Source organism: Balaenoptera ricei, chromosome 8, assembly GCF_028023285.1.
Source record: "Balaenoptera ricei isolate mBalRic1 chromosome 8, mBalRic1.hap2, whole genome shotgun sequence".
In the NCBI taxonomy this organism is placed as follows: domain Eukaryota; kingdom Metazoa; phylum Chordata; class Mammalia; order Artiodactyla; family Balaenopteridae; genus Balaenoptera; species Balaenoptera ricei.
In genome coordinates, this window is record NC_082646.1 from 104907903 (window position 1) to 104921725 (window position 13823).

General features: G+C 46.2%; 1 protein-coding gene across 2 annotated transcripts in view; it reads right to left on the reverse strand.

The window, feature by feature from the left end:
- Positions 1-13823, reverse strand: part of AHNAK (AHNAK nucleoprotein) — a 102181-nt gene that overhangs the window by 15390 nt on the left and 72968 nt on the right. Inside the window, exon 6 of one of the 2 annotated variants that reach the window (XM_059931768.1) lies at positions 2734-2818. The exons of the other annotated variant lie outside the window; for it this stretch is intronic. Coding sequence (XP_059787751.1) covers positions 2811-2818 — 8 coding nt within the window. The 3' untranslated portion in view covers positions 2734-2810. Of the gene's footprint in view, positions 1-2733; positions 2819-13823 lie in introns of those variants that run through there. 2 annotated transcript variants of the gene reach the window in all.

The window sequence follows — 13823 nt, forward strand, 5'->3', positions numbered from 1 at the left end:
ACCAATACCATATGCTAACACATATATATGGAATCTAAAAAAAAAAAAGGGTCTGAAGAACCTAGGGGCAGGACAGGAATAAAGACGCAGATGTCGAGAATGGACTTGAGGACACAGGGAGGGTGAAGGGTAAGCTGGGACGAAGTGAGAGAGTGGCATGGACATATATACACTACCAAATGTAAAATAGATAGCTAGTGGGAAGCAGCCACATAGCACAGGGAGATCAGCTTGGTGCTTTGTGACCACCTAGAGGGGTGGGATGGGGAGGGTGGGAGGGAGACGCAAGAGGGAGGAGATATGGGGATATATGTTTATGTATAGCTGATTCACTTTGCTATAAAGCAGAAAATAACACACCATTGTAAAGCAATTATACTCCAATAAAGATGTTTAAAAAAAAAAAAAAGATTGCCCTCCAGGTTAGGCTGGTAAATTCACAGATGGTGGATGGGGTGAGCTATCTATGGGGATGAACCAAGAGATTGTCTCTAACTAGGAGAAAAGAATGCAGCCACACCCTACACTCCAGCAAGGTGATGCGGGAGTCATCTGCGGGGCAGGACCAGAATCTGGGTGTCGTGTAGGACGTGGAAATCTAACCTGATATCCTGTGCCAAAGAGAAGGGGATGGATAGCAGTGCGAGGGAGGCACAGAGGTCCTGAGCAGGGAGAAAAAGCAATGGAAGAACGCTTACTGGTTCTAAGTCTGTGCTCACTTCCCCACCTTCCTGACGCTCGTCCACAGGGGAGGATACGCCGTCTGGTCCACCAGCCTCTGATTGATTAATCCACCAACGTGCTTCTCGTTGAAGCTGTCAGTGTGGATGCTCAGTTAGCGTGCAGCCGCCTTCGGGACATGGAGCCCTTCTCATTGTGTCCCTCAGGCAGGTCCTGATGCCACAGAACCACAAGGCAGACCCGGGCAGTGCTGTCTAGGGACAACCAGGACCCACTTCTCATCTGTCTCCCGCCAACCCAGAGAAGGGAGAACAAAGGGTCAATCTCCTGATGCCACCGGCTCAGAACAGACCATCTTCCTGGCGGGCAGACCTCCTTCCTCGGGTGACACTTCCCTGCATTACCATGAGGCACACACATTAATATTTAAACAGGCAACAAACCCATGCTGTTCCCACCTCCACAGACTATAATGTCTCCCCTTCCCAAAGTCACTTGAAGACCCAAGCTCCATCCTCCGTGCCCTATGCAATGTTTGGGACATAGCTATACTTAAAAAAAAAAAAAAAAATTCATTATTTATCTAAAATTCAAATTTAGGGACTTCCCTGTGGTCCAGCAGTTAAGACTCTGATCTCCCAAGCAGGGGGCCTGGGTTCGATCCCTGGTCAGGGAACTAGATTCCACATCCCGCAACTAAAGATCCCACATGCCACAACTAAGACCCAGTGCAGTCAAATAAATATATATATTTTTAAAAACCTAAAAAAAAATCCAAATTTAACCTGACGTCTTGTATTATCATCTGCTAAATCTGGCAACCTTAAGATTCCTTCAAGACTCAGCTACTAGGCTCTTCCTCTAGTGGCTAAGTTAAGACCCATCTGGAAACTAAGACAGTAGATTAAGTACATTACAGTACTGGAGAGCCTTTTTATTCCATCTCTCTACTTCCCGGTGGGACCACATCAATAACCAATGGGTCCCAGGGAGATAACCCTGACTCCCAAAGATCTGCCATCACTCTCTGGCCAACCCATTGGAAGAAGGCAAGCACTTCATGGGCAGGAAGTTCTAACCAAAGTCAACGCATTCCCAAAAGTTAGAAGCTCATTGTTTCCCATTGCTCCCTTCTTCATTCGTGTTTCTCATAAAGATGAGATCAGCTTATGAAACTGGATTCTTTGAAACCACAAATCCAGCTGAAATGTATTCATTTCACGATCAATAAATTTCAAGACCTGATTATTTTGCAATTATATTGACGCTGAAAATGTTAAATATTAACCAGATAACCAAAAATTTATCTTTCGCTATCTAACACCATAGACAAGAATTTCAGACTGTACCCCAGTGACCGGAAACTTTGAAAAATCCTTTGCCTGGAAATTCCCTCGCTGTCCAGTGGTTAGACTGCAGGGGGTACAGGTTCCATCCCTGGTGGGGAAACTTAAGATCCTGCCTGCCGCGTGGCGTGGCCACAAAAAAAAAAAAAAAAGAAGAAGAAGAAAAGAAAAGAAAAGAAAAATCCTTTGCCTAAAGAAGTGTATTGACTGACATGTTGAAAATAGCGGTTTTACTTCTGTTGACTAATAAAGAAAGAAGAGAAAGGAGGGAGAGAGGGAGGGGAGAAAGAAAGGAGAGGAAGGAGAGAAGAAGCTGATGTTCTCTCTGGCTCCCATCATCTGGGGGCAGAAGTCAAATACTGACTCTGAAAAACAGTGTCAGAAAGTCGCTGCCTGTAGCCAACGCTCCCAGTAATTTTAACAACGCCAGGGAAGGGAGTAGTGAAAACCACCAAGACTGACCCAGCACAGATGCTTGATAGATGTTTACTGAGTGAATAAGTGAAGGACCATCACCCGAGCCCCATCGTTGCCAAAGCCCACTCTGGTTACAAACCCGATTCCCTTAGAAGTGAAGAAATGCACCAAAAAGAACTGGTGCAGCAGCCCTTCGTCCAGAGCTGGCTGGGACTCTAAAAGCCACCTTGTGGAAGGTATTCCTTTAACTGCAGGTGTTTGTTTCCTTTGGCACAGTGATATGTAATTTCCCATTTTTAGAACAATGCTCCCAAGAACAGTCACAAAAACAACCTTCTGAGGGGGCGGATTTCTTCCTGGCCACGGCTACAGCTCTGTAAAACAACAATAACAAAGGGATTTTTATTCAAAACACTGCACCTCTCCATAAAATCGGGACGCCTTTCGTTAACTTTTCACAGGCTGAATAAAAAAGGTCCCCCCACCCCTTGGAAGAGCACCTCAACAGACTCTTACTTTGGGGAGGGGTCTATTTGGAAACGATTCCGCTGTGGGATCTGTTTGGGTCTTGACACGCCTCCCCCTGTGGGTTCCCGTGTGGCAAGGGTGGAAAGGAAGCTTGTAGAAAGCCAGTGTCTGTCCTTCGGGTGTCCTGTGCAAGTCTGAGGCCAGAAGAGGACAGTGTGTTCTTGAGAATGTGCCAATAGCAGGCCGAAGGAGGTGAGGAACCAGGGCGAGATGAGATGCACGCCCTCTGGTCTTAGCCATTAAGGAATCCCTTTCACCATCATCTCCAAACTGACCTTCTCCCTGCTTCGTAAGCTCAGAAGAGTGGCTCCCAGATTTGAGGAGTCCTTCACCCCCCCTTCCCCATCTACCTGCACCTTCCTTCCATCCCACCACCTCCACCCTGAGGTGCACCCAACTCATCTCCACCTGGACCCGCACGTTTCTCTCCTCACTGGCCTCCTGACCGAGTCGATTTCACCTCACATGTGGGTGTGCACGTCCGGGCTTCCTCGTACACCTCCCTACTCAAAAATGTTCCACGACTCCAGGTCCTATAGAAAATGTCCACATTTCTTGGTGGGACCTCACCTGGAGCCAACCTGATCTTCCACAAGTCCCAACATAAATCTTAGGTGCCAACCAAAATGGCAGGCTCACCATTCCCCAGCCCCCACCTCCTCTAGGTACCACCTCCTCCCCCTCCCCCAACTTAGAATGACCTTCCTGGTCCTCTCTCTGGGACTAAATCCTACCTATTTTTGAAGATCCACACAAATAATACCCTCTCGCTGATACAGATACCAATACCGATCTACTTGAAAATGACCTCCCTCCCCTCTCCCTCACCAAAGCACTGAGATTCTGCCCCCTTCTTTCTGCATCTCCACTTTCTGCAGAAATCATAAGCATAACTTTTTTTTTTTTTTTCAAACATGTGTTGAATGTTTAGAGGAGCAAAGTGCTAAGTGTTTTTAAGAGTGTCGGGGGACTTCCCTGGTGGCCCAGTGGTTAAGACTCCGACCTTCCAATGCAGGGAGTACAGATTTGATCCCTGGTTGGGGAACTAAGATTCCACATGCTGGCGCGGCACAGCCTACAAATTTTAAATAATAATAAGAAGAAGAAGAAGAGGGTTGGAAGGAATTGGGCATCAATAAAGGGAAAGCCCTGACATTTCTACACCACCCTTTTCTGAGCACTTGCTATGGGGCTGCCACAGAGCTGAGCACTTCTGACGTAGGACCTCATTTTACCCTCACAATGAGACTGTAAGGTAAGTACCACTGTCCCCTTTGTACAGACAAGGAAACAAGGGCTTTGAGAAATTAACTTCCTGAGAGCCTCACTGTTTAAGGGGAGCAGAGTTGGCGTTCAAGCTTGACTCACAACATTGACCGCTATAGCCAATACTCAGTGCCTCATTCTCAGAGAATTTACAACACAGAACGATTAAAATGAACGGGTTGGGTAGGAAACCATGAGTTCTTCTGATTGGAACAAATTCATGGAAAGGATGCATAAAGGGGATTTTTCTTTTTTTTTTTTTAAAGAAGGTAGAGGGATTTGTGTTCCTGGAATATCAGGATACACGATGAAGTTCTCTTTAAAATATGGTATCTAAGGCTTCTGTGTTTGGGAGGAGTAACAGGTGAAACAGAGAGCTTTGATGGTGAACCAAGAATCACTCTGAGATCTCAAGCCGAGTGGCAAGAGCTTGGATTGTGGAGCTCAAGTCCTGGCCCCTGCACCTACTAGCTGTGAGTCTCAAACAAGCTAGTGAACCTCTCTAAGTCTCAGTTTCCTCACGTGTAAAATGAGAATAAAACCTGGCCGACAGGTGAGTTTCGGTGGATGAAGTGAAATAATCTGTATAAAGCACCTGGCACATATAAGGTATTCAATAAATTATTATTGTTGTTATTACTTCACTTGGACATAAGAATCTGCATCTTTTCATTTTTTTTTAATCAAAGCATAATATATATACAGTAAAGTACATAAAACTCACTCATCTTAAATGGACAGCTTGATAATCATTTACATTTATATGCATGTATATACCCACCACCCCAGTCCAGATATAGACTATTTCTGCACCCCAAAAAGTTCCCCCTTCCACCATCTCAATCCATATGCCCGCCAGATACGACCATGATTTGACTCATATTTTTGCTTTGCCTCTTCTTGAACTTCACATGAATGGACTCAGGCAATGTGTATTCCATCATGGTTGTGTGTGTAGCACTCCACTGTATGAATATACCACAATCTATGTCCCATCTTCTGTTGATGGGATTTGGAGACAACTCCTTTGAATATTCTTTTTTTTTTTTTTTTTTTAATCTTTTGTCCGCACCACGTGGCACGCAGGATCTTAGTTCCCCGACTAGGGATCGAACCTGTACCCCTTGCAGCGGAAGCACGAAGTCCTAACCACTGGACCGCCAGGGAATTTCTCCTTTGAACGCTCTGTACATATCTTTTTGTCAGCTCAGGCACTGGGTATGTGTACCTGTGAGTGGAATTACTGGCTTCTAGAGTGGGAAAGCTTTAGCTTTACTAGAATCTGCTAAACAATCTTCCTAAGCGGCCGTGCCATTTCTACACCCCACACGGCAATGCATGAGGGTTCCAGTGGCTCCTTATCTTCAGTGACGCCTGGTGCTCGCTCTTATTTTTGCCATTCTGGTGGCTGTGTAGTGGTAGCTTCCTGTGGTTTTAATTTGCATTTTCCTGATGAGTAATGATGTTGAGCACCTTTTCATAGTTTATTTGACCATCTGGATATGCTCTTTTGTGAGTGTCTGTAAGGTGTTTGCCCAGTTTTTATTGGGTCATTCGCCTTTTTCTTACTGATTTATAGTGGCTCTTCATTTACTCTGGAAATGAATACTTTGCCAGTTATATGTATTGCAGACATCTTCTTCTGAGACTGAGACTCGCCTTTTCATGTTTTTAATGGTGCCTTTTAAAATTTATTTTTTATCGAAGTATAGTTGATTTACAATGCTGTGTTAGTTTCAGGTGTACAGCAAAGTGATTCAGACACACACACACACATATACACACATATATATTCTCTTTCAGACTCTTTTCCATTATACGTTACTACAAGCTATTGAATATAGTTCCCTGTGCTATATAGTAGAGCTTTATTGTTTATCTATTTTATACATAGTAGTGTTTATCTGTCAATCCCAAATTCCTAATTTATCCCTCCCCTCCCTTTCCCCTTTGGTAACCACAAGTTTGTTCTCCATGTCTGTGAGTCTATTTCCATTTTGTAAATAAGTTCATTTGTATCATTTTTTTAGATTCCACATATAAGCAATATCATATGATATTTACCTTTCTTTGTCTGACTTCATTTAGTATGATAATCTCTAGGTCCATCCATGTAGATGCAAATGGCATTATTTCATTCTTTTTTTATGGCTGAGTAACATTCCATTGTAAATATATGCACATATACCCACATCTTCTTTATCCATTCATCTGTTGATGGACACTTAGGTTGCTTCCATGTCTTGGCTGTTGTGAATAGTGCTGCTGTGAACACTGGGGTGCGTGTATCTTTTTGAATTAGAGTTTTCGTCTTTTCATGTTTTTAATGGTACCTTTTGATGAAGAGAGCCTTCTAATTTTGATAAAGTCCAATGTATCCATTTTTCTTCTATGGTTAGAAGTGCTTTTGGTGTTCTCTTTTAGAAATGTTTGCCTACCCCCGCGGTCATGAATACACTCTATGCTGATTTCTTTGCATCGTGTGTTCGTGGTGTCTTCCTCTCGAGTTGGAGAGAACTGAGTGGTTGTTAATTCAATGAGAAGCAAAGGTCTCACAGAAAAAGCGAAGCATGACCGACTCACATGATAATGCTCACATGGTAGTGACTGCCTAAGTCTTTGGACCATCCAGCCTGTTACCTTAAAGCCACTCGGTGGCATTACCAGGCACCATTGCTGACTGGCGGCACTGCTGAAATTCCACAGGGGGGCCTGCAGAGGAGCGGCACCTTCCAGAGTGACCAAGGAAGGGGGATGGCAGTCCCCCCAGCGCTGGTTTATACTCTCAGGCCAGCAGCTCGCTTTCACAACCCACACCGTGATCGCCTTACAAACACCTCCTTCTCCACCCTAGCGATGTTTTCTCTCCCCATTTATAAACCTTTTTCCCATGCATTTCCTTTGCTCCCTGAATTTTCCCTTTCATTATCATTTGTCTAATCACTTATCATCTGGGGGGCATTTGTTATACATTTGCCTTTTAAATCATTTCTTCCCTTCTGTCTCTCCTTCCCTAAAAAGCAGGGTTTCTCAGCCTCAGTACTACTGACACTTTGGACCGGATACTTCTGTGTCGTGGGGGCCGGTGCCTACACTGTAGGATGCACGGCTCTCCCTGTTTCTCTCTTTTCCTTCCTACCTTTCTTCTCAGTGTCAATCAAGAGGCCCGCGGGAAAAGTGAGGGGGTGGCTGAGAGGTGAATCATAGCTTTCTCAAGCTCAAAGGGGCCTCAGATACGATCTAGTGCAACCCCCACTTTTACAGATGAGGAAACGGATTCGAGAGGGGGAGGGAGAGGATGCATCGGAGAGGAATATGTGGTGGGCTGGGGGAGGGGAGGACAAGTGCCAGGCCAAACAGGAAAGTAAAATTCCAGGGCCTGAAGCAGTATTTCCAGTCCCACCGGGGAACCTGGGATTGCTTCCCACAGCTCCTTTCTCTCTCCAAGCTGTGAGTCCCATTCCAGAAACAACACGGGGCTGCTCAGATGGAGGTGCAGACCCAGATCCAACACGAGAGCCCTTCCCTGGGAGCCCATGCCAGAGCCTCCAGTGGACATAGATGACCACCAGTTCCAACGGGGATGTTTCATGATGACTAATGCCATGACTGCATCCTAACTTAATCCTATAATCATGAAGGAAATGATGGTCAGGCCACCCAGCCACGCCTGTCCCAGTGGAGAAGTTACAGAGCAAGAAACCATGAGAGGGGGAGGAAACCCCAAGACCATGTCAGTCCCGGCCCTGTCTCCAAGAAGACAGGCGATGGGATGCCCAAGGCAGCCGAGAGCCCTCAGCCAGAATCTCCCAAGTCATGGTGGGCGTTAACACTTGTTGAGCCCTTACTATGCACTGGACGCTGTTCTAAATACCTTGTAAATACATGAATTCAGTCCATCCTCCCCCGGAGACACTGTCATTCTCCCATGTTGGAGATGCGATATGGGGCCTGGGGAAACCTTGGTCAAGCAGCAGGACGCTCTCCTGGAGCATCTTTATGGGGTCACAGGTCAACACAAATCACCCTACTCCTTACTTGTAGCTAATGTCAACCTCACCCCCATCAGACACGCGTGGACCCCCTGGTGTGTAAAAGCCTACACCAAGATATATATACACACAGTGGAATACTACTCAGCCATAAAAAAAAGAATGAAATAATGCCATTTGAAGCAAAATGGATGGACCTAGAGATTATCATACTAAGTGAAGTAAGTCAGACAGAGAATGACAAATATATGATATCTCTTACATGTGGAATCTAAAATATGACACAAATGAACTTATTTACAAAACAGAAACAGACTCACAGACATGGAGAACAAACTTATGGTTACCAAAGGGGGAAGGGGGGAGAGGGATAAATTAAGAGTATGGGATTAACAGGTACAAAACAGATATAAAATAGATAAACAACAAGGCCCTACTGTACAGCACAGAAAACTATATTCAATATCCTGTAATAAACCATAATGGAAAAGAATCTGAAAAAGAATATATATATATATATCTGACAAAGAATCTGAAAAAGAATATATATATATATATATATATATATATATATATATATATATGACTGACTCACTTTGCTGTACACCAGAAACTAACAGAATACTGTAAATCAACTATATTTCAATTAAAAAATTGTTAAATAAAAATAAATTTCAAAAAGAAAGCCTACACCAAGAACTTACACAAAGCTCTGGGTGGCAGTCAAAATTTTAGTGGTACACGATCAATATTTTTACTTTAACAGTTATGAACTTGTTTCAGTGCTTATTAGAAAAATTCTGGGTTTCATTTATGGTAATTACATAAAGATTTTTTTTTCTAATTAAATGTAAGGTTTTTTTTAAAAAAAAAAAATAAGGTTTTTAAAATACACCTACTTAAAGACAGTTATTAAACAAATAGTATACGATGGCATGTGGATGTGGCAGAAATTGTGATGATGACACTGGAGTGACTTAAGCTTGGGCAACCCTGCTCTGGTCTTGTCTCATCCTGAAGACAGCTGACCCCTGCCCTAGTCCCTGCAGGGCTGTGTCGCCTCCTCCCTCCTCTTATTCTGACCTGCCATCCTCAGAGCCTCTTTCTCAATAGACTTGAAGATCATAATCCAATAGCCCTCCGGCTGTCTCTGCCCCTTTCCACATGTGGGTCAGTCACTTTTGGATTCTCTCTGCTTTCTGGTGATGAAAGAGTAATCCAGCAAGGCCGCTAAATGTACTAAAATCCACAAATAAGAGGCCAAGTGTGATGATAGAGAGGAATGAGGAAACCCCACCCCATTCTTTGGACACAGTCCTGGGCCTTCTACCCCCAGCTGGCCTTATGAGGCACCAGCTGGGGAAACGCCAGCCCCGGGGTCCTCCGCAGAGGGTCCCTCCCCGGCTCTGGTCTGTGAGCTGGACGATGTGCTCGAGGACCCTGCACTCTCCACCTCCTGCTGGGGACACAGTGGCAGGGAGCAACCTCGTGGCTCCAAAATCAAGAGCCCACAGGGAGTCCCATGTGTTCGACGGCCCCCTCTGCTCACCCAGCCTCTGACGGTACTGCCTTCCTGGTGGTACAGGAAGGACTGCTCTTCCTCAGCAAATAGAGAAAGTTTTAAAAGAATACTCGTAAATGAGATTGGGAGGACTCACTCAAAGCCCCAGGGATATAGTGATAAATAATAGGCTGGGATTCGAACCAGCCACCAAAACCCAGTGTCACCAGAGATTCTCAGAAGACGGGAATCAAACGCCACCTGCCTGCGAGTGCCCAGCTGGCTGTTGCATCCTTCTGGGCGCTGCCTCCCCCAGAGCTTGGCGGGTACCTGGCCAAGGAAGCCTGAGCCTCTTGGGCCATTGTTCTCCCTCAGAAGAGGATCTCAAAAGCAGAAGGAAATCAGAAACAACCACACAATGAATACCAGATTCTCCTTTCTCCCTGCCTCGGCTGCCAGGAGGTTAAGCAGGGCCGGCTGACAGCGCACCCCACCCAGCAGCTGCTCGCCCTCCAGGACTTCCTCGCCACGGGAAAGGCTGTTCCCCCAGGCCTCACTGTTCTCTACTGATGTCCACAGTGTCCAATTTTCCTTCTCCAGCTAGATGCTGGTTCCTCGAGGGCATAGACGCATCTGGGGCTTTCTTCCCACAAGTCACAACAGGGACAAGTTACAGGCACTCTGTGTTGGTTGATTGAGTAACTGATTGCCTCTGGGCACCCTCCTAAACACTTCACAGGTATAAACTCATTGACTCTCCACAGCCATCCCGTGACAGAGAAACTATCGTTAGTCCCATTTTACAGATGACGAAGTGGGGTCCAGGCGACCCAGCCAATGGGCAGGACTGATCCAATGACAGCAGCTTTAATGGGATCAAATGATCCTGCTCCCCACTTCTTACCCACATCAGCCTCCCCCAGCGACTCCGTGAATGTGTGTGGAGCCCGAAGTCCTACCCCACGGGCTGGATAGAGAGGGTGACCACATGGCAGACATGTCCCCTTCAGAACCCACACCCCGAGGCAGCACATGATGGGGATGGACGGGAAGGAGATTTTGAAGGGGAGACACACAGAACTAGTGTCAGTCTTACCAACTCAGCATCTGAACATTCCTGCTAAGAACTTTTTCTTAAAAATGCATTTTTTTTTTCTGTTGGGGCTATTAGTCATTTCAACATAATATTGTGTTCTATGCCTCCTACGTAAGCAGACACGAGCTTCCAATGTTGTGGAATATTGAGCTCATGCATCTAGTCAAACTGCTGTTTGCTTTTTGCTGCAGCCATAGCTACGATCTGAGTAAACAGAAGAGAGGGTTTGGCTCCCAGTTCTACGAGCTGGGCGCTGTGCCATCATCCCGCAAAACAAAAGGGGAAAGATGCCGGAAGTGACAGGCCAGGGCTAATGGGGAAGAAAACTGCCATCCTATTCCAGGGGCTACTGAGCAGGGTCAAAACTCCCCATAGAGGGGTGGTGACGGGGCAAGAAGGCATTCCCTTAATCCCTGTGAGGAGCCAGCACGTTTTATAACTGTGGGCAGTGGAGGGAGGAGACAAGCACCATAACCCACCCACCCCTGCAGATGAGGTCAGGCTTGGAAGATGCCAGCGAACCCCAGCTTGTAAGTGGTGGACCTTGACCTGGATCCCAAGTCCTCTCTGTACAGCCCAGGACTCTCCCTCTCCACCCTGCTGCCCGTCGGCTACAGGATCTGGCAGCTCCATGCTGTGTGTGAAGTGACCTCCACCCTCTGGATTGCATCATGTAATAGCCACGCCCCTGACCATGTCCTGGGTGGCTGCATCCATCTGAACAAGAAAACTCAAGGATAGGTTTTGTCCTTGGACTTTCCAGTGTACGACCACACGAACGTGATCTGTCTCTTTAGAGTCTATTATAGCAGATGTTAAAATGATGGGTTGATGGAAAGATCAAGATCATGAATTCAATCTCTAAGTGAGCCCATTGTCACATCAAGGAAAATAAGGAATCTTTGTCCCTCCTGGGGGTCTTCACCGTCCTGCCCTCCTTCCCCCCAGTCTCAGAAGGCATCTGAGTCTCTTCAGAAAAGCCTCCCCACTTGTTCCAGTAACAGCCACCAACTCTTGTGCACTGATCCCATTCCCATGCTTCTTTCAGAGCACAGGAATCAACTATCCCATCTTGCTTCAAAATCCCTACCCTCTCTCTCCTGCTGGCTTCTTTTGCTCCGCCTATAAACATCTTTATGTCTGTCCTGGATGAAAAGTCAGACCTCCTGTGTCTGCCTCCTGTGCCCAGAGACCGTCCCATCTCTCCTTTTAGCTTTAACTCCAAACTTCCTGGTAGCCCACTTTCATCTCCTGAACTTCTCCCAGGGATTCCTAAGCCCCTGCCGGGTGCAGCACGGCCCGGCCAATCGATGGAAACTGCCTCTCAAGGGCCACAAATAGTCTACAAGCATTGAATCCAGCGGCCACTTCTCAACACCCATCCCATTTGACCTCCCTGCAGCAGTGAACCCAACGGAAAAGACTCTTTCTTGTGAGATGTACTTGGGGCCAGCACTGCTTGTTGCTTACTCAAAGCCATTTCCCTTCTCTTTAGCTGGCAGAATCCCAACTTAGTTCAAGGACAGGAAAGAGATTCTTTTATTTCAGCAAGATGGGCACAGCTACTGGTCCAAGGGCAGCATGGTTCCTTTCTGACCAGTGGGATATAGGGGGAGATCAGTGGGGGTCTTCTGGGGACAACCCCTCTATCACCACCCACCCCCACCAACAAGAGGGAGCTGTGAGGACAATGTCTGCCCAGGCTGCTCCCTTTTCTGTCTTTGAACTCAGTCATGTGAGGATGTGATGCCTGAAGCTGAGGGAAGGTCAAAAGGGCCTCAGTGACACTGACCAGCGATTTGCTACCGACCATCTCAACCACGAGAAAAATAATCCCTCTTACTCACAGACAAAGAAAACAAACTTATGGTTACCAAAGGGGGAAGGGGGTGGGGGGAGGGATAAATTGGGAGGTTGGGATTAACATATACACACTACTATGTATAAAATAGATAACCAACGAGGACCTACTGTATAGCACAGGGAACTACACTCAATATTATGTAATAACTTATAAGGGAAAAGACTCTGAAAAAGAATGTATATATTCTGAATTGCTGTGCTGTATACCTGAAACTTACACGATATTGTAAATCAACTATACTTTAATTTTTAAATTTTTAAAAATAATCCCTCTTGTCTACATCACCACTGGACACCTTTGCTGTTACCTGCAGCCAAAAGTATACCCTACCAATGTGGCACTCCTCTCTTTTTACTGACACTACCTTCCTATCCCTTGGTCTCAAGTCCCCTTGACAGCCCCTCTGCCACCCCTTGACTATCAGCGTTCTCCTGGCCCCCTGTGCTCCTTAAGTGCATAGCCCCATCAGCCACCTGTTCCTCGATTCAACAAATACCTGTTGGCACCTTCTATGTGCCAGGCTGCCCTATAGGCTTGACACTGCAGTGGGGGAGACAAACAGTAAACAAGATGAACAAATGAAAATGTCAAGTTGTGAACAGTGAGGGCTCTGAGCGAAATGATTGGCTAAAGGGGATGATGAGAAGGATGTGGGGCCTCTTTAGGTCTTGGGCAGTGAGCTGAGAGGGAACACTTAGGCTGAAGTTTGAAGGACGAGAAGAAGCTGGCCATGCAAAGATGAGGCAGAGCATTCCAGACAGTGGGAACCATGATGGACCCAAAGAAGGAAAGACTTGGCGCGTCATGGGGACCCCAAGGAAGCCAGTGAGGCCAAAGAAGAGTGATGGGAGGAGGGAAGTCAGATGAAGCCGAGATCCAGGATAGAAAAGTGTAAGCCATGGGATGGTGGTGATTGTCATGCTAAGTGCAGTTGGAAATCACTGGATAAGAGGATTAACGATCAAATTTGCGTTCCTAAAACAAATGGCTGGAATTTGGAGCCAGAGTGGAAGCGGGAGTCCAGTGTGGACTCACGGTCTCCCAGGTGAGAGATGGTGGTGGCTTGGCCTTGGATGGTGGCAGTAGAGATGGAGAGAGATGGTGTGTCTCCTTTGTGATGTAGTCCCAAGAT